Below are 13,603 nucleotides of genomic sequence, written 5' to 3'. Positions count from 1 at the left end.
ACCCGGCCATGAAGGTGGGCGGGTCACCCCCGGAACGGGCAGCCGCTCCGGCCTATCACCGCGGTGGGCGGGCCATGGGCCGCGGCTCGCAGCCAATGCAGGTCGGCAGCGGGTCGGACCGGCAAGCCGGTCGGCCAATCCCCGCGGGCCGCGGCGAGCGGCGCCAGCCAACCGCAAGCGAGGACGGGGCGCCGGGAGGCGCCAGCCAATGGGCGCCGAGGGGCCGGGTGAGTGGCGTGGGGGTGGCCCAATAGGGGCGGGGCGGCGGCGGCAGGCGCGCATTCGGGCGCCATGTCGCGGCGGCGGTGGCGGGGCCCGCAGAGCGCGGAGGGTAGCGGCGGCCGCGGCGGCGGCGGCGACATGGGCAAGATGGCGGCGGGGGGCGGCGGCGGCGGCGGGGGAGGTTCGGGCCGCTACTACGGTGGCGAGGGTGGCCGCGCCCCGAAGCGCCAGAAGACGGAGAACGCGGAAGCGCAGCACGGCCCGGGCGGCGGAGGGCCCGGGGGGGGCGGCGCGGGCGGCCCCGGCGCGACCGGAGGGGTGAGGCCGGGCCCGGCGGCGGGAGGGGCGATGCTGGGGGGAGGGGCATTGCGGGGTGCGAAGGCCTCGCGCCGGGGCCGCGGAGCCCTGTTTGAGCGGGGTTTTGTCTCGAACGGGGCCGGGAACCCCCCGTTGACCGCCTCGCTTCTGTCGCCGCGCAGGAGAACTACGACGACCCCCACAAAACCCCAGCGTCTCCCGTCGTCCACATCCGGGGGCTGATCGATGGCGTGGTGGAGGCCGACCTGGTGGAAGCTCTGCAGGAGTTCGGCCCGATCAGGTGAGGAGGCTTTTGAGCCGCGGCCTGGGCCGGGTGCCGCAAGCGGGGACGCAAGGTCCCGTCTTTGATGACCTGGTCTGGCCCGTCGTCATAATCCCTGGCGGTTTTGCGTTTCCGACGGCTGCTGGTCCCCGAGCTGGCGTCTCCCCTGTGTCCGTCTCGGGAAGGACTTGGCCTGGGCAGTTCTGCGTCTAACCCCGGTTCGCTCTTGCCCCCCCCTCCAGTTACGTGGTGGTGATGCCGAAGAAGCGGCAGGCCCTGGTGGAGTTTGAGGATATTCTCGGTGCCTGCAACGCTGTGAACTACGCAGCAGACAACCAGATCTACATCGCTGGGCACCCGGCCTTCGTCAACTACTCTACCAGCCAGAAGATCTCCCGCCCGGGAGACTCGGACGACTCCCGCGGGGTCAACAACGTGCTGCTCTTCACCATCCTCAACCCCATCTACTCAATCACCACGGTGAGTGACACTCCCCTTCCCAGGCCTCGCAAGCGGTGGCAGCCTGTCTCGCCCACTGAAAGTCCTTTCTCTCATCGGTGTTAAACCTGTCTGACGTGACCTGTTGGACTCGCAACCACAGGAGCTTGTAGATCCAGAGACTAGACTAGAGCAACGGTTCTCAATCGTTGTTTCTGTGACCCGCCTGGTTGAGAACCACTGTTGGTGCTGCCTCGGGGTAGAAATTCCCCTTGTGCCCAGTCTGAGAAGGGCTGTAGCTTGTACGTGAGCTCTTGGATAACCCTAAGGCAGATGGAGCCAGGGGCTGTAGCCTTTCCCAGTCCAGCTGCAGCCCTGCTACTTCTGAAATCACGTGCCTGGATGGAGCGGTCCTGCGCACCTGTTTTGGGGAGGGTGCATGCATCAGAGAGGGCTACAACTGGAACGCAACTCTGTTTGTCTTGGGGTTATCAGCTCTAATGGAGCGGGAGCGTATGTGAGGGAGTTATCTGGCCAACAAGGGGGTCTCACGGCACCCTAGCCGAGAACCACTGACCTAACACGTTCATGGAGAATAGCTCTGTTAATTGTGCTGCCTCCTGACAACCCCTGCTAGTGGGTCTGACAGAGGAGGGATCGCTCTAGATGCTAGTGAGCAAACAAACAGGGTGCAAGTACTTGCTCCTGTGCTAGGTGGGCCATTGGTCTGCCCCAGTCTGGCTCTACCGATGTCTAATACATCACTCTGCTTGCATCTAGCAGTGAGGAGGCTCGCAGCTGTAATGGAGAGCCCTCATCTTTGTGTTGCCATCTGTGAACAGCTAGTACCAAGCAAGCCTGGCTCAGCAAAGGAAGCGGTGTAATCTGTGGCAGCCATAAGGGAGTTCTGTCTCCCTACAGCTAAATGAGATAGGACTTGGAAGTGGGGGGCGGTATTTCCTCGCGTACTACATAACCTGGAATAAGAAGTGGAGCTTGTCTTTGAAAGTCAGGCAATCTTTCCTCCTGGTAACTGAGTAGCAGCTGCTGAGGAGCTGAGTCTGTGCTGAGTAAGTGGTTCGTACCATATTTTTTGCATATAAAACACTGCGGTTTCTAGGCATTGGAGGGAAGTTGCGTATTGTATGCAAGAAATGATGGTATGAGATGGCTATGCAGAGGGGCTTCCTTTCTTGCCACTCTGAAACTTCTGTCATCTCTGTACTTTCAGACGTGCCCTGTCAGGCATGTGAGCAGCTATCCAGAGCGGGAAGGCCAAGCCACCAGTCCCGGCAGCCCCTTGGTTCCCTTCATGCATTCCTCATGTCCATCTCTTTGCCCCCCTAGGATGTGCTGTATACCATCTGCAACCCCTGCGGGCCCGTGCAGAGGATCGTGATCTTCCGGAAGAATGGGGTGCAGGCCATGGTGGAATATCCTTTAGCCTGCTGGAGGCTGGCTCTTCTCTTCCCTCGCTGCCCTTGATCCTTGGCAGGGGGGAGGGGAGGTAGCTGACCTGTGTCTAGGCATCTCTTAGAAACAGTCTTGCTCCAATAAATCCAACCCAAGTGGGGAAACTAGGGAGCTGTCTTAATGGGTAGAAATGGGTGTCAGGTCTCCTACAACAGCCCAAACTTGACTTCTATTTGGCACTGGTGAGGCCACATCTGGAGTCCTGTGTCCAGTTGTGGGCCCCCCCACTGCAGAACGGATGTGGACAAGTTGGAGAGAGTCCAGCACAGGGCAACAAAAATGGTTGAGGGGCTGGGGGACATGACTGGTGAGGAGAGGCTGAGGGGACTAGGCTTGCTTAGTTTGGAGAAGAGAAGACTGAGGGGGATTGAGTAGCAGCTTTTACTTCCCTGCAGGGGTTGCAGAAAGGATGAAGCTGGACTGTTCTTAGTGGGGGCCGGTGACAGAACAAGAAGCAATGGGGTCAAGCTGCAGCAAGGGAAGTTAAGGTGGATATTAGGAAAAACTTTCTCAGTAGGGCAATGAAGCACTGGAGCAGGTTCCCCAGAGAGGTTGTGCAGTCTCTGTCCTTGGAGGTTTTGAAGACCCAGGCAGACAAAGCTTGGCTGGGAAGATGTAGTTGGGGAGGCTCCTGTGAGTAGCGGGTTGGACTAGATGTGACATCCGGAGTCCCTTCCAACCCTTATGGCGTGTGATTTAAGGGTCATTTATTTCTATCGAGCTGAAAAAATTGAAAACTACTTTGAGCCTTTCCTGAAAGAATCGGATCTACATCTAATTATTAGCATTGTTATTAACATCATTGGTCTTGTTTTTAGTATTGGCATCACGATTGTAATAACAGTGTTAATGATTTTAGTATTGTCCGGACTATGATTGTTGTAATCATTATCTTTACTAATAAAAAGGAGTCTAGTAGTTAGTGAGCCCTGAGGCCGCCATGCAGATAACACTGTACACCCGAAGTGTTATATGCGGCTCTTGGAAGCAGAGGCTGCAGCAGCCTCCATACGTGAGGTCCCCCTGTGATCAGATGAGCCCTTTGGCTGTGCTGCCACAGAAAAGCCTCCTTTAAACATGCAAAACTTATAGAGAACATCCTTAACGACCCAAACGTTTGACTCGGTACAGAGTGCACAGAGAGCAAAGGCTTCTCTCAATGGTGCTGACATTTACTCGGGGTGTTGCACACTCAAGATCGAATACGCTAAGGTAAGCACAAGCGGAAATATAGTCTCTTCCAGGCAGGGCAGTGGTTCCAAGGTGTGGAGTAGCTCAGGAGCTACCCAGACAGAGTGTAGCGTGGCTTCTCCCAGCTCAGCTTCTCCCCCGTGTCGCCTTTGTCATGTGCACAGTGTCAGACCAAATGGGGAGCAAGAGCGAGAGGCATGGCTGGGACTCCTGGGTTCTTGTGGCAGTCAGGAGTCAGGGTGGGTAGGTAACAAGGTCAGCCAGGTACTTTACCTCATGCAGACCCAGTTGAAGTGGTGAGACTTGGAAGATGCTCTGAAAGGGCCTAGGAAGGAGCAGACTTGTGCCAGCTTGTTGATTTGTCCTGCTCAGCCTGGATTTCTCAGGGTGGGGAGAGGTAGGTAGAAAGCGAGGGAGACTTGCACATCTTAGACTAGTTAAGCAGGATCGAGTCCAGGCTCTTGTGAGCATGAGTTCATGTCATCGGATGCTGTGAAAAGACCACACGGAGCATGAAGTGAAGCAGGGGAATTGAAGGGAAAAGGTGGGGGTAGAGGGACAGTGCTGGGGGGAAGCAAGAAAGCAAAGAACCCATAGGAATGGGAGGGATCCCACATAGCTAATCCAGGTAGTGGGATCCAAATCCACAGTCCCTGTTTAAACCAGCCTTAACACAAGCTGCGCTGTACACCCGGTCTTGGGGGGGTGGCTGACCTGTGCACGGCAGGGAGCAGAAAGCAGAGCAGAGGTGGGGCAGAAGAAGGGGTGTGGGGCAGGCACGAGGTCTATTCGTTTCCCGCCAGCTAACACAGGTCAGCTCAACTGCTCTGGTCTGGCCCTGCTCAGTCTCTCTTTTTTTTCCCACCGGCCAGATGAGCTGTGCCTGGTCTTCTGCAGGCCAGATCCTGCCAGTAGGCCTGATCCAGCCACAGGGAAGGGGTGGGGGACAGCCCAGACATCCCTCCTCCTTTTGTGGGGTTGGATTGGGGCTAAGTCCTGATCTTGCTGGAGGTAATCAGTCCAGCTGCACTACTCCCCCGTGCCAAATTTCCCAGCCCATGGGTCCCCCCTGCTCAGATGCCAATTCTGTGTGGGCCAGATTTGGTCCCCGGGTTAGGGGCTAAGCACCCCTGCTCTGGACCTCTACATGTGGGGCTAACCATGGAGCTGGTTGTCCCCGCAGCCCACTCGCCTCAACGTCTTCAAGAACGACCAGGACACATGGGATTACACCAACCCCAACCTCAGCGGACAAGGTAATCTTGGCTAGCTTGCTTTGTACCTCTACACAAATTTTTGCCTGTCAGTTGCCGAGTGCACTTCATAGATCCCTGATTCCGTGATATAATGCCATTGCCCTAATGTTTCACCTCCCCCCAGAACTGTACCAAGCCTCGTAGAGGTTGATGCCAAAACTGGGGAGAATGGTGGGGTCAGGGCACTTCTGAAAAGGGAGCGATGGGTCACCAGGGAGCCGCGTGGGTCCAGGAGGTATTTGCGATGAAGGAGGTGGGCACACAAGTGCCTTCTAAAGCATGTCAAAATGAGGGCAGTGTCCAGCTAAGTGCCACTGCCGGGTTTCTGTCGGGGGCAGGGCAGCTGGTCACAGCTGTCGGCTCAGTCCAAAGCCCCTTCTTGAGCTGCTGTTAACCATCACACAGCTGAAGGGAAGCTGGTTGTGGCATTGGGTTGGAATAACAGGTTTATTCCAAACCTGCCTTGAACATGGAAGGGGCACAAGGCAAAATCGGTTTAAAGCCATTGCTGTGGTATTTGGAAGCGCTGGGCAGGTGCTTTCCCGCCCCCCTGAATTAGCTACCGAGAATTTAGTTCTGGGAAGGGAATACCAGATGGCTGAAATGGCTTTGGTAGCCATTGGCTTCAGCCTGGCACAAAACCTCCCTCAACCTGCCTCAAAGCTCATGCCCATGGTGCCAGGAGGGTGAAAGATGCTGCTGGGGTGAAGTCCCTGTTTGCATGGCTCCCCCCACCTCAGCCGATGCAGTCGCATCGATTCACTCTTCCTGGATTTTTAAGCCGGGTCCGAATCAGTTTGGCTGGGGGGCTTGTTCACGTGGTGAGCCCCAGGCAGCAGCCTCAGCAGGCTCCTTGGGGGCCCTGCTAGGGCATCCGGGCTGAAAGGGAGGGGGCTGTTTCCAGTTCCCCTTGGCCTGGCCGTCCCTGTGGCATCAGAGGCCGGGACAGCGTGGGTTGTGGGGGGACCTGCGGGACACCCCCTGTTTAAAAGCTGAAGCCCCGTGGTCACGTGCCGAAGCAACCAATGGCATTACATGACTCCTAACAGCAACATGAACAGATCTCTCCTCCAAGGGACACAGCTAGAAGATGTGCAGAGCGGCAGGGGCTAGCGGCAGGGCTGTGCATTGATTTAGCTGCACCTCGGCCGCCCTGACCCGAGGCAGGGTGCCCCTAACCTGGCTTTTCCCAGCTCTGAGCAGTCAGTGCACATAACCCTGGGGGGACCGTACTCCAGTGGACGTCCCGACCTGCCGGCGACCTGCCTCTGCACATTCCTCACACCACACAGGGTAGCAACCTCACTAGCTCTGCCGGGAGAAAACATGCAAGCATCCTTCACGTACCAGAAACAGCAGCAGAGTTTTGAGCTCATTACATCAAGAACACCACACCGCGCTCCAAGAAACAGCTCCACGCACAGAGGGAGAGAGACAGAGAGAGAGACAGAGAAAGAAAGCAAGCCGCAGCATGCCACAGCAGACATTATAACCTCCCAAGACCGTACACAGAACTAGGAAACACAGAGCAGAGGGGTCTCACAAGCCCATCAGCGTTATTTGTCGCAGACTGGAGTAGATCTCACAGCCTTCCGAGACCTAGCATTGCTCTCCGTCTCTCAACACGCTTGCGTTTGGGAGAGAGCAGTTCTCGTATTCTTTTTATTTTTGGTTACGTGTGGCTTTTTTTCCTGCAGTCCTCAACTGCCAACATACCAGCACCAAGCGGAGACCAAACCCAACCAGCCCCAAAGGCGCCCAGCCCCTTGGGAGGCTGGGGCCGGGGGGCGCGCTGTGTGAGGCGCTGGGGCATTCGCCCCGAGACACATTTGCATTTACAGAGGAGACACGCACATGGGAAAACAACACTGAGCCAGAAGCACCACACAAAACTCAGGCGTCTGAGACATGGAAGGAACACTCTCATTTATACACCTTCACGTCCTCTCTCTTGATCCCTTCTGAGGACAAAACATCTGTGAGCCTTTTGAAAGATTTTACTATTTTTCAAAGCCAAAAACAAAACAAAAAAGCAAAAAAAAAAACAAAAACAAAAAACAAAAAAAAAAAAAAAAGAATTGTAGCAGTTTTGTGCCTTTTGACTTGTATTTATGACTCTGACACCATGTGATGCAGGGCGGCAGTGTATTTTGATGGGACGCCATCTATGAGATCTGTGCTAACTGTTGCAGCGTTCAATGGTAAGAGAAAGGCAGAGTTTTTGTGTGGCACAGGACATTGTACTGTGTGCTCCCACTGTAAGTAGCCCTTTTCACTCTTTGTACCCAATAAAAACCTGTACGAAATCCGGGCGTTTAGAAGCGAGGTTGTACGGCTCCACGGTTCGCCTGTTTTAACTGATGACTGCTGTTGCTTTTCTGCCATGCCTGTGTTACCTGTTCCTCACTTGCTCCCTTCTCTGTTTTGGGTGGGGAAGAGGTACTGCCATTGGTTTTTATTTTGTTTCTTTTTTTTGTTTGTTTTTTTTCATTGCTGTGTCAAACCGTAGCCGCGTCTTGGAAGCAGGCGCGCTCCGGGCACTGATCTTTTTTCAGCCACCAAATCAACTGGGCGCTCTTTTATCGGTATAAAAGCCGACCTTTGGGGGGGGGGGGGTGCGGCAGGGGTGGAAATCTCCTTTTAAGCATCCTTCTAGCAGCTTCCTCTGCCCCCGATTAAGGTGCCGTTAGTCTGGCCGCCTGGGCCGAGATGCAGGGTGGGGGGAGGCCTTAATGGCAAGTGTGTGGTGGCAGGCTCTAACTAAGGGCAGCGCAGTGGTGGACTAACCCTCGGCTGGACCAGCCCGGCCTGCTGGAGTCAGGGCTGGGGGTCTGTGGGCTCCTTGTGAGCACTGGGCAACACCTGGGGCAGACTGGGGGGAGTGGGGGTGATCCAGTGTGAGGAGAACTGTCCTTCCCCATGCTGGAGGCCTGTGGTGCTGGCTCCTGCAGGGTGTGGGAAGTGGGGGCAATTTGGTTGCCTTTGCTCGCAATGAGCGCCTCCTAGGCAGCCGGGCTTAGCTCATGGTTAGAAGAAGCTAGCACTGCGAGGACTCAGGTAAACCCCGGGGCAGCCGGCTTCCTCCTGGCAGCCTCCCCTAACCCATGGTTCTCCCCACAGGTGACCCTGGAGGAAACCCCAACAAGCGCCAGAGGCAGCCCCCTCTCCTCGGAGACCACCCGGCGGAATATGGTAAGGGTCTGGGTGTGGGGGGACCCAGGGAGGAGGTTGAGACCCTCTTCGTCTTCACTCACCCCCCTCTCCTATCTGTAGGAGGACCCCATGGCGGGTATCACGGCCACTACCATGATGAGGGCTACGGCCCACCTCCGCCTCACTACGAGGGGAGGAGGATGGGCCCCCCTGTGGGCGGGCACCGCCGGGGGCCCAGCCGCTACGGCCCCCAGTACGGCCATCCCCCGCCCCCACCCCCGCCCCCGGAGTATGGCCCACACGCCGACAGCCCCGTGCTCATGGTGTACGGCTTGGACCAATCCAAAATGAATTGTGACCGCGTCTTCAACATCTTCTGCCTGTATGGGAACGTGGAGAAGGTAAAAGCAATGATTTGTTTGGTGGGGGGCACCTGGATATGCTGTCCCCAACTGCTGCTTGGGAGTTGGAAGAAACTTGTGGGTCCATGGGGATTCCACCCCTGCCTGCCTCCCCCCCCCCCGCTACATGTCAGAGTGGGTTTTTTTAAGCTTAGTTCAGGGATTTCCCAGGCCTCTGGGCTTTGCTGCCCCTCCCCACTTATCTGTTTTTAAGCCTCCCTCAGGGGCACTGGCCATTGGCTGCACTCCAGGCTGGGGTGGGAACTGGGCTGTGCCAATGCTCCTGCTGGGACTTGGAGGTTTTTTGGCTGGAGGCTCTTGCCAGGGTCAAACCAATGCCATATGTAGAGTTGTTACCCCCTGGTCCAACTGGTGTATATTTTGGAGGGAGGTGGTGGGGTGTGGCTTGCCCTCCTCTGTATTGAGGGGTGAGGCACAGCCTGTGCCCATGATCTCTTGAGCATACATTAGCCTCTACAGCAGTGGGACATTGTATACTGTGAATCCCCCCTGCTTTTTCTGGGGCAGGTTCGGCTGCAGTGTCAGGACTGACGGTCATGTTGCTCAGAGGTTCGATTTTTGGGTTCATCTGGGCTGGTTTGGACAGGGCTGATCCTGCCTCAGGCAGGGGTTGGACTTGTTGTGACCTCTGCAAGTCCCTTCCAGCCCTGCTGCTCTGTAATTTCTATGATCTTGGTATTTTTATGTGGTGGCAAAATAGCAGCTAAGGAACAGGCAGGAACCTGGCGAAGTCAAAGCGGTGCAGCTTGAAGCCTCCCCCAGAAAGAAAGCCCCAGAGATCTCCTGGGCTTGCCCCGCCCCGTTTGGAGCTTATTGGGTTGCGCTCTGTCTCCTAGGTTAAGTTCATGAAAAGCAAGCCTGGCGCCGCCATGGTAGAGATGGCGGATGGCTACGCGGTGGATCGTGCCATCACCCACCTCAACAACAACTTCATGTTCGGGCAGAAGCTGAATGTGTGGTGGGTATCTCCTCCCTTCCTGCTCCCCTCAGCCTGGACGGTTCTGGCAGCCCTTGGCCAGCTGGCTTTGGAGGGCAACAGACCCCTTCACCCCCACCCCAATCCCTGCAGCGTGTCGAAGCAGCAGGCCATCATGCCCGGCCAGTCCTATGGCCTGGAGGACGGTTCCTGCAGCTACAAGGACTTCAGTGGCTCCCGCAACAACCGCTTCTCAACCCCAGAGCAGGCAGCTAAGAACCGCATCCAGCACCCCAGCAACGTGCTGCACTTCTTTAATGCGCCGCTGGAGGTGACGGAGGATAACTTCTATGAGGTGAGGGGCTGCCTGCCCTGGACTGGTTTGCCTGGTGCCTCCAGGCACCCCTGGAGGGTCTTGTATCTGGGCTGCAAGGCCAGCTGGAGCCCTTCAAGGGGCCCGTGTGGCTTTGCAGCCCCCATCTTTGCAGGGGGTGAGCACCAAACCCCATGGGATATCAAGGCTCTGCTGAGATCTTAGCCTGGTGGCTGGCATGCAAGTTGGGGGTTAATTTCTTCCATGTCCCACCCCACCCCTCTGGCCACTGGAGGCTGCAGCTTAGGCTGGAACACCTCTGAGGTGGGGCTGGGCTGTCTGCCACTTTTGGTGTGCCCAGGACACCCGGAGCTGTGGGCACAGGGCCCTGACAGCCACTTCCTCTGCACATTGCACAAGTGTTAGCGTCCTCCAGGCTTGCAGGGGTGGGAGAACTCCCTGTTCCCATGGGAATGCTCTGTTTGCGAAGGCAGCCTGGAGCGAGTCCAGGCACTTAGCTGGGAACAGCTGGAGTAGTCTGTGCAGGTAATGGGGAGCGGGAGGATTTAATTGAGGGTAACGTGGAAAGTGAATCAAACAGATGAGGATTGTTTGGGGCAAGGAGTGGGGTGGGGCGTGTGTGTTTTCAGAGCAGTAGCTCAGTGTTGGGACTCCCTTTCCCCCCAGATCTGTGACGAGCTGGGTGTGAAGAGGCCATCGTCCATTAAGGTGTTTTCAGGGAAAAGTAAGTCGGCCCTTCGTGCCGGGGCCTGCTGGGTAGCGGGGAGGCCAAGGGTCCCCAGAGGGCCAGGAGGGAAGCTGGGAACTCGGGTCCTTGGAGCATCTCCTGATAGGGCAGGTTTGGTCACTGCAAATGGGGCTGAATCCTAAGGGCCGTGTGTGGCATTGGCTCCAGAGGCCCCTGCTCCCTGCAGCACTGGTCTGGAGAAGGAAGGAGTATTTTGCAGTTTCTCCAGCCTTTGGGTCCTTGCACCCCTGTTCCCCCCCAGCCACTGTAGCTGGATGGGGGTGGGAGACCTCAAGTGTCAGCACCAGTGGTCCTGGCCGGGGGGAGGGGGGCACAGCGCGGGTTCCCTGTCTAGCCTTGCCCTACCCCCATGTCCCCTTGCAGTAGCAAGTGCCCCCCCTGTGCCCCCAGGTGAGAGGAGCTCCTCCGGCCTGCTGGAGTGGGACTCAAAGAGCGATGCGCTGGAGACCCTGGGCTTCCTCAACCATTACCAGATGAAGAATCCAAGTAAGCTGCTCTCGAGGAGGGGGAGGTTTGGGAGAGGGGGGCACTTGCCGCCACCGCCTCCTCTCCAAGCCAGGGGCTAGCGATGTACTGTATGTATGGTTAAACCCTGGCAAATTGAAATGGATAATGCTGATTTCTGTGGGAGTTCAGAGATTCATGCCGCTGTCCCACACCAGGTTCAGCTTTGAGCTGGACTCCAGCTGGATGTGCAGAGGGCACAGGAGGGGGCGGGCTGTGACTTACTGTGTTGGCTTCTAGTCCTCTGTCTGGTCACCTTCACCTGCAGACAGGCTATGTAGGATGGTGACACCCCCCTTCCCTGGGGGCGGGTGTTCCTGGAGTAGAATAGGAAAAAAGGAGCATTTTGATGCTCTTGGAGGGTTACAGGTTGACTCCGGGGGCTTTATTTTCTCTGGAGAAACAGAAGACAGGCCAGCGCGGGTCTTCCTGCCTACACGTGTGGCATACTGGGATAGCAGTCATCAGGGAATGTTTCCCAATAGAGGCTACCTAGGTGCATGCGCTACTGCGTGGTGATTTTTTAAGGCCCTGAGAATCCATCCTCATGGGCAAGACAGGTCCAGGTCCCCCATGCTTTTTTGTTGAGAACATAAGAAGTGCCGTGGATGGGTCGGGTGTCCTGTGTCATGCGGCAGCAGAGAGTGAAGCTGGAAGGGAGAGTGACTGACTGAGTAGGGTTTTTTTCCCCTGTTCCTCTCTCCCTTGAATTAAAGGTCCAGGATGTTCTGATTCAGAGGCTGTGCCCCACACTCCTGTGCTGAATAGCTTCAGATGCCCCTTTGCTCCAAAAACGGCACTGATCCCTTTTGAATCTGGCTAACCTCAGCTTTTCCCTTGTCCAGTGCCCCCGAGCCTCCCCCCTTTCATCCCATGCTGGGGGGGAACGAATGCCTTGGGGTTCATTTTAAACTGCCGGCCTGTTCCTTTCATGCCATGACCTCATTCTCATCTGGTGAAAGGCAGCAAAGAATAAATCCCTGCTAACTTTCTCTTCCCTCATCCATTTTGTAAACCTTCTTCACATGCCCCCTCAGGAGTCTCTTTTTAAATTGAAAAGGCCTGGCCTCATTAGCATCTCCCCCACCCTTCTGATCACCCTTGTTGCCCTCTTAGTTCTTGATCCTTTTGGCAATGCAGGGAGCAGAGCTGGGTGCTGTATTTGGGGTGTGGATGCACCATAAATTTGTAAGGGGTCATCATGATGCTTTCCGTATCATCCATTGTATTGAGGAGTTTTTTACAGTTCGGATACACGTCCTGCATTCCCACCTATTTTTTTCATACACGTTCTGTATTCCCACTTGTGTATAAAATAAAAAAAAAAAAGGTGAGAATACAGGACTTAAAAAAAATATATATATCCTGCATTCCCACTTTATTTCCCCAAATTAATGATGTCTCAGGCAGTTGAGTAGGGAGCAGGGAAACTCTTTGTCACATGGCTGTTTCTCACCTGGTGTTTTTTTTTTGTAGCAGTTGGGGCGGTCCCAGCTCACTTGAAATCATCCCTCAGAGTCTCTCTCTTGTCATTGCGATTCGAACAGAATTGCTTCTGGGGCCGGTTGACCTCTGAGGGGGAACGTAGCGATGCTCCCAGCAGCCGTGGGTTGGGGTCTTGACTCCCCAGGAGCCCTGGCCGGGGAAGGCAGGAGCGCTTGGTAACCCATTGCTTGGTCTGTTCTCCCACAGATGGGCCGTATCCCTACACGCTGAAGCTCTGTTTCTCCACCGCACAGCACGCCTCCTAAAACCCAGGACAGAGGAGGCCTCGTCCCTGCCTTTTCTGCCGGGTCTTCAGCCCTTGTATCCCTTTTTTTATTTTTGGTTTCTTTTTTTTTTCTTTTTTTTTTTACTGTGGGGGGGTGGGGAGGGTTAGTAGCAGCAGCCTCGGGCCGAGCCACCAAGCCGGGACCTGGGGGGTTGGGGAGCCCGTCTGCTGGGCACTGTTGGTTTTTAAGATGATTGTACATGTGATTTTTGTTTTGTTTTGTTTTGTTTCTTCCTGTTCTTACTTTGTGCTGCCTGTGTTACCGGCACCTTTCAATAAAATCCATTTGGAAACACAGCCAGGCTGGGGCGCATCCTGAATGGCAGTATGGCATGGAGGGGTGGTGGGGAGGGTTTGGCACCCTCGTGTGTGTCTCCAGACTAGAGCTGTAGACTGGTGCCCCTGAGTTCTGGAAGGGGCTGCGCTCCTCAGGCACAGCTTTGCTCTCAAGGGCCCCACCTCTCCATCCCAGCAGGGGTTTCTTCCTCTTTCAAAGCACCATTCCCAATCCTGAGCTGCTCAATGAAGAGGAGCCATGCAGGGGGAGACAGATTTCTTTACAGTGAGCTGGAGCCATCAGACCTGGCCACGGCTG

The 13,603-nt window shown here is 55.9% G+C and overlaps 1 protein-coding gene across 4 annotated transcripts; it reads left to right on the top strand.

The window, feature by feature from the left end:
* The first annotated feature begins 74 nt into the window (after positions 1–74).
* HNRNPL (heterogeneous nuclear ribonucleoprotein L) lies at positions 75–13,305 on the top strand. 4 transcript variants are annotated; one of them, XM_090056135.1, is made up of 13 exons: positions 267–540; positions 702–820; positions 1,045–1,282; positions 2,588–2,673; positions 3,829–3,925; positions 5,088–5,160; positions 8,281–8,352; positions 8,434–8,714; positions 9,572–9,693; positions 9,805–10,006; positions 10,652–10,709; positions 11,124–11,219; positions 12,930–13,305. In XM_090056135.1, exons 1-13 carry the CDS (start codon positions 292–294, stop codon positions 12,986–12,988), a joined length of 1,752 nt encoding a protein of 583 aa, XP_089912261.1. In that variant the 5' UTR covers positions 267–291; the 3' UTR covers positions 12,989–13,305. The 4 variants fall into 4 exon arrangements, with proteins under 4 accessions (XP_089912259.1, XP_089912258.1, XP_089912261.1 ...); XM_090056134.1 differs by having other exon boundaries at positions 11,097–11,219; XM_090056133.1 differs by lacking the exon at positions 267–540 and adding an exon at positions 75–227 and having other exon boundaries at positions 8,281–8,714.
* Positions 13,306–13,603: the final 298 nt, after the last annotated feature.

Source organism: Crocodylus siamensis, chromosome 6 (assembly GCF_052110815.1).
Source record: "Crocodylus siamensis isolate JL-2025a chromosome 6, ASM5211081v1, whole genome shotgun sequence".
In the NCBI taxonomy this organism is placed as follows: domain Eukaryota; kingdom Metazoa; phylum Chordata; order Crocodylia; family Crocodylidae; genus Crocodylus; species Crocodylus siamensis.
The sequence above is the reverse complement of the archived record's forward strand: the minus strand, read 5'-3'. Positions and strand labels throughout refer to the sequence as shown.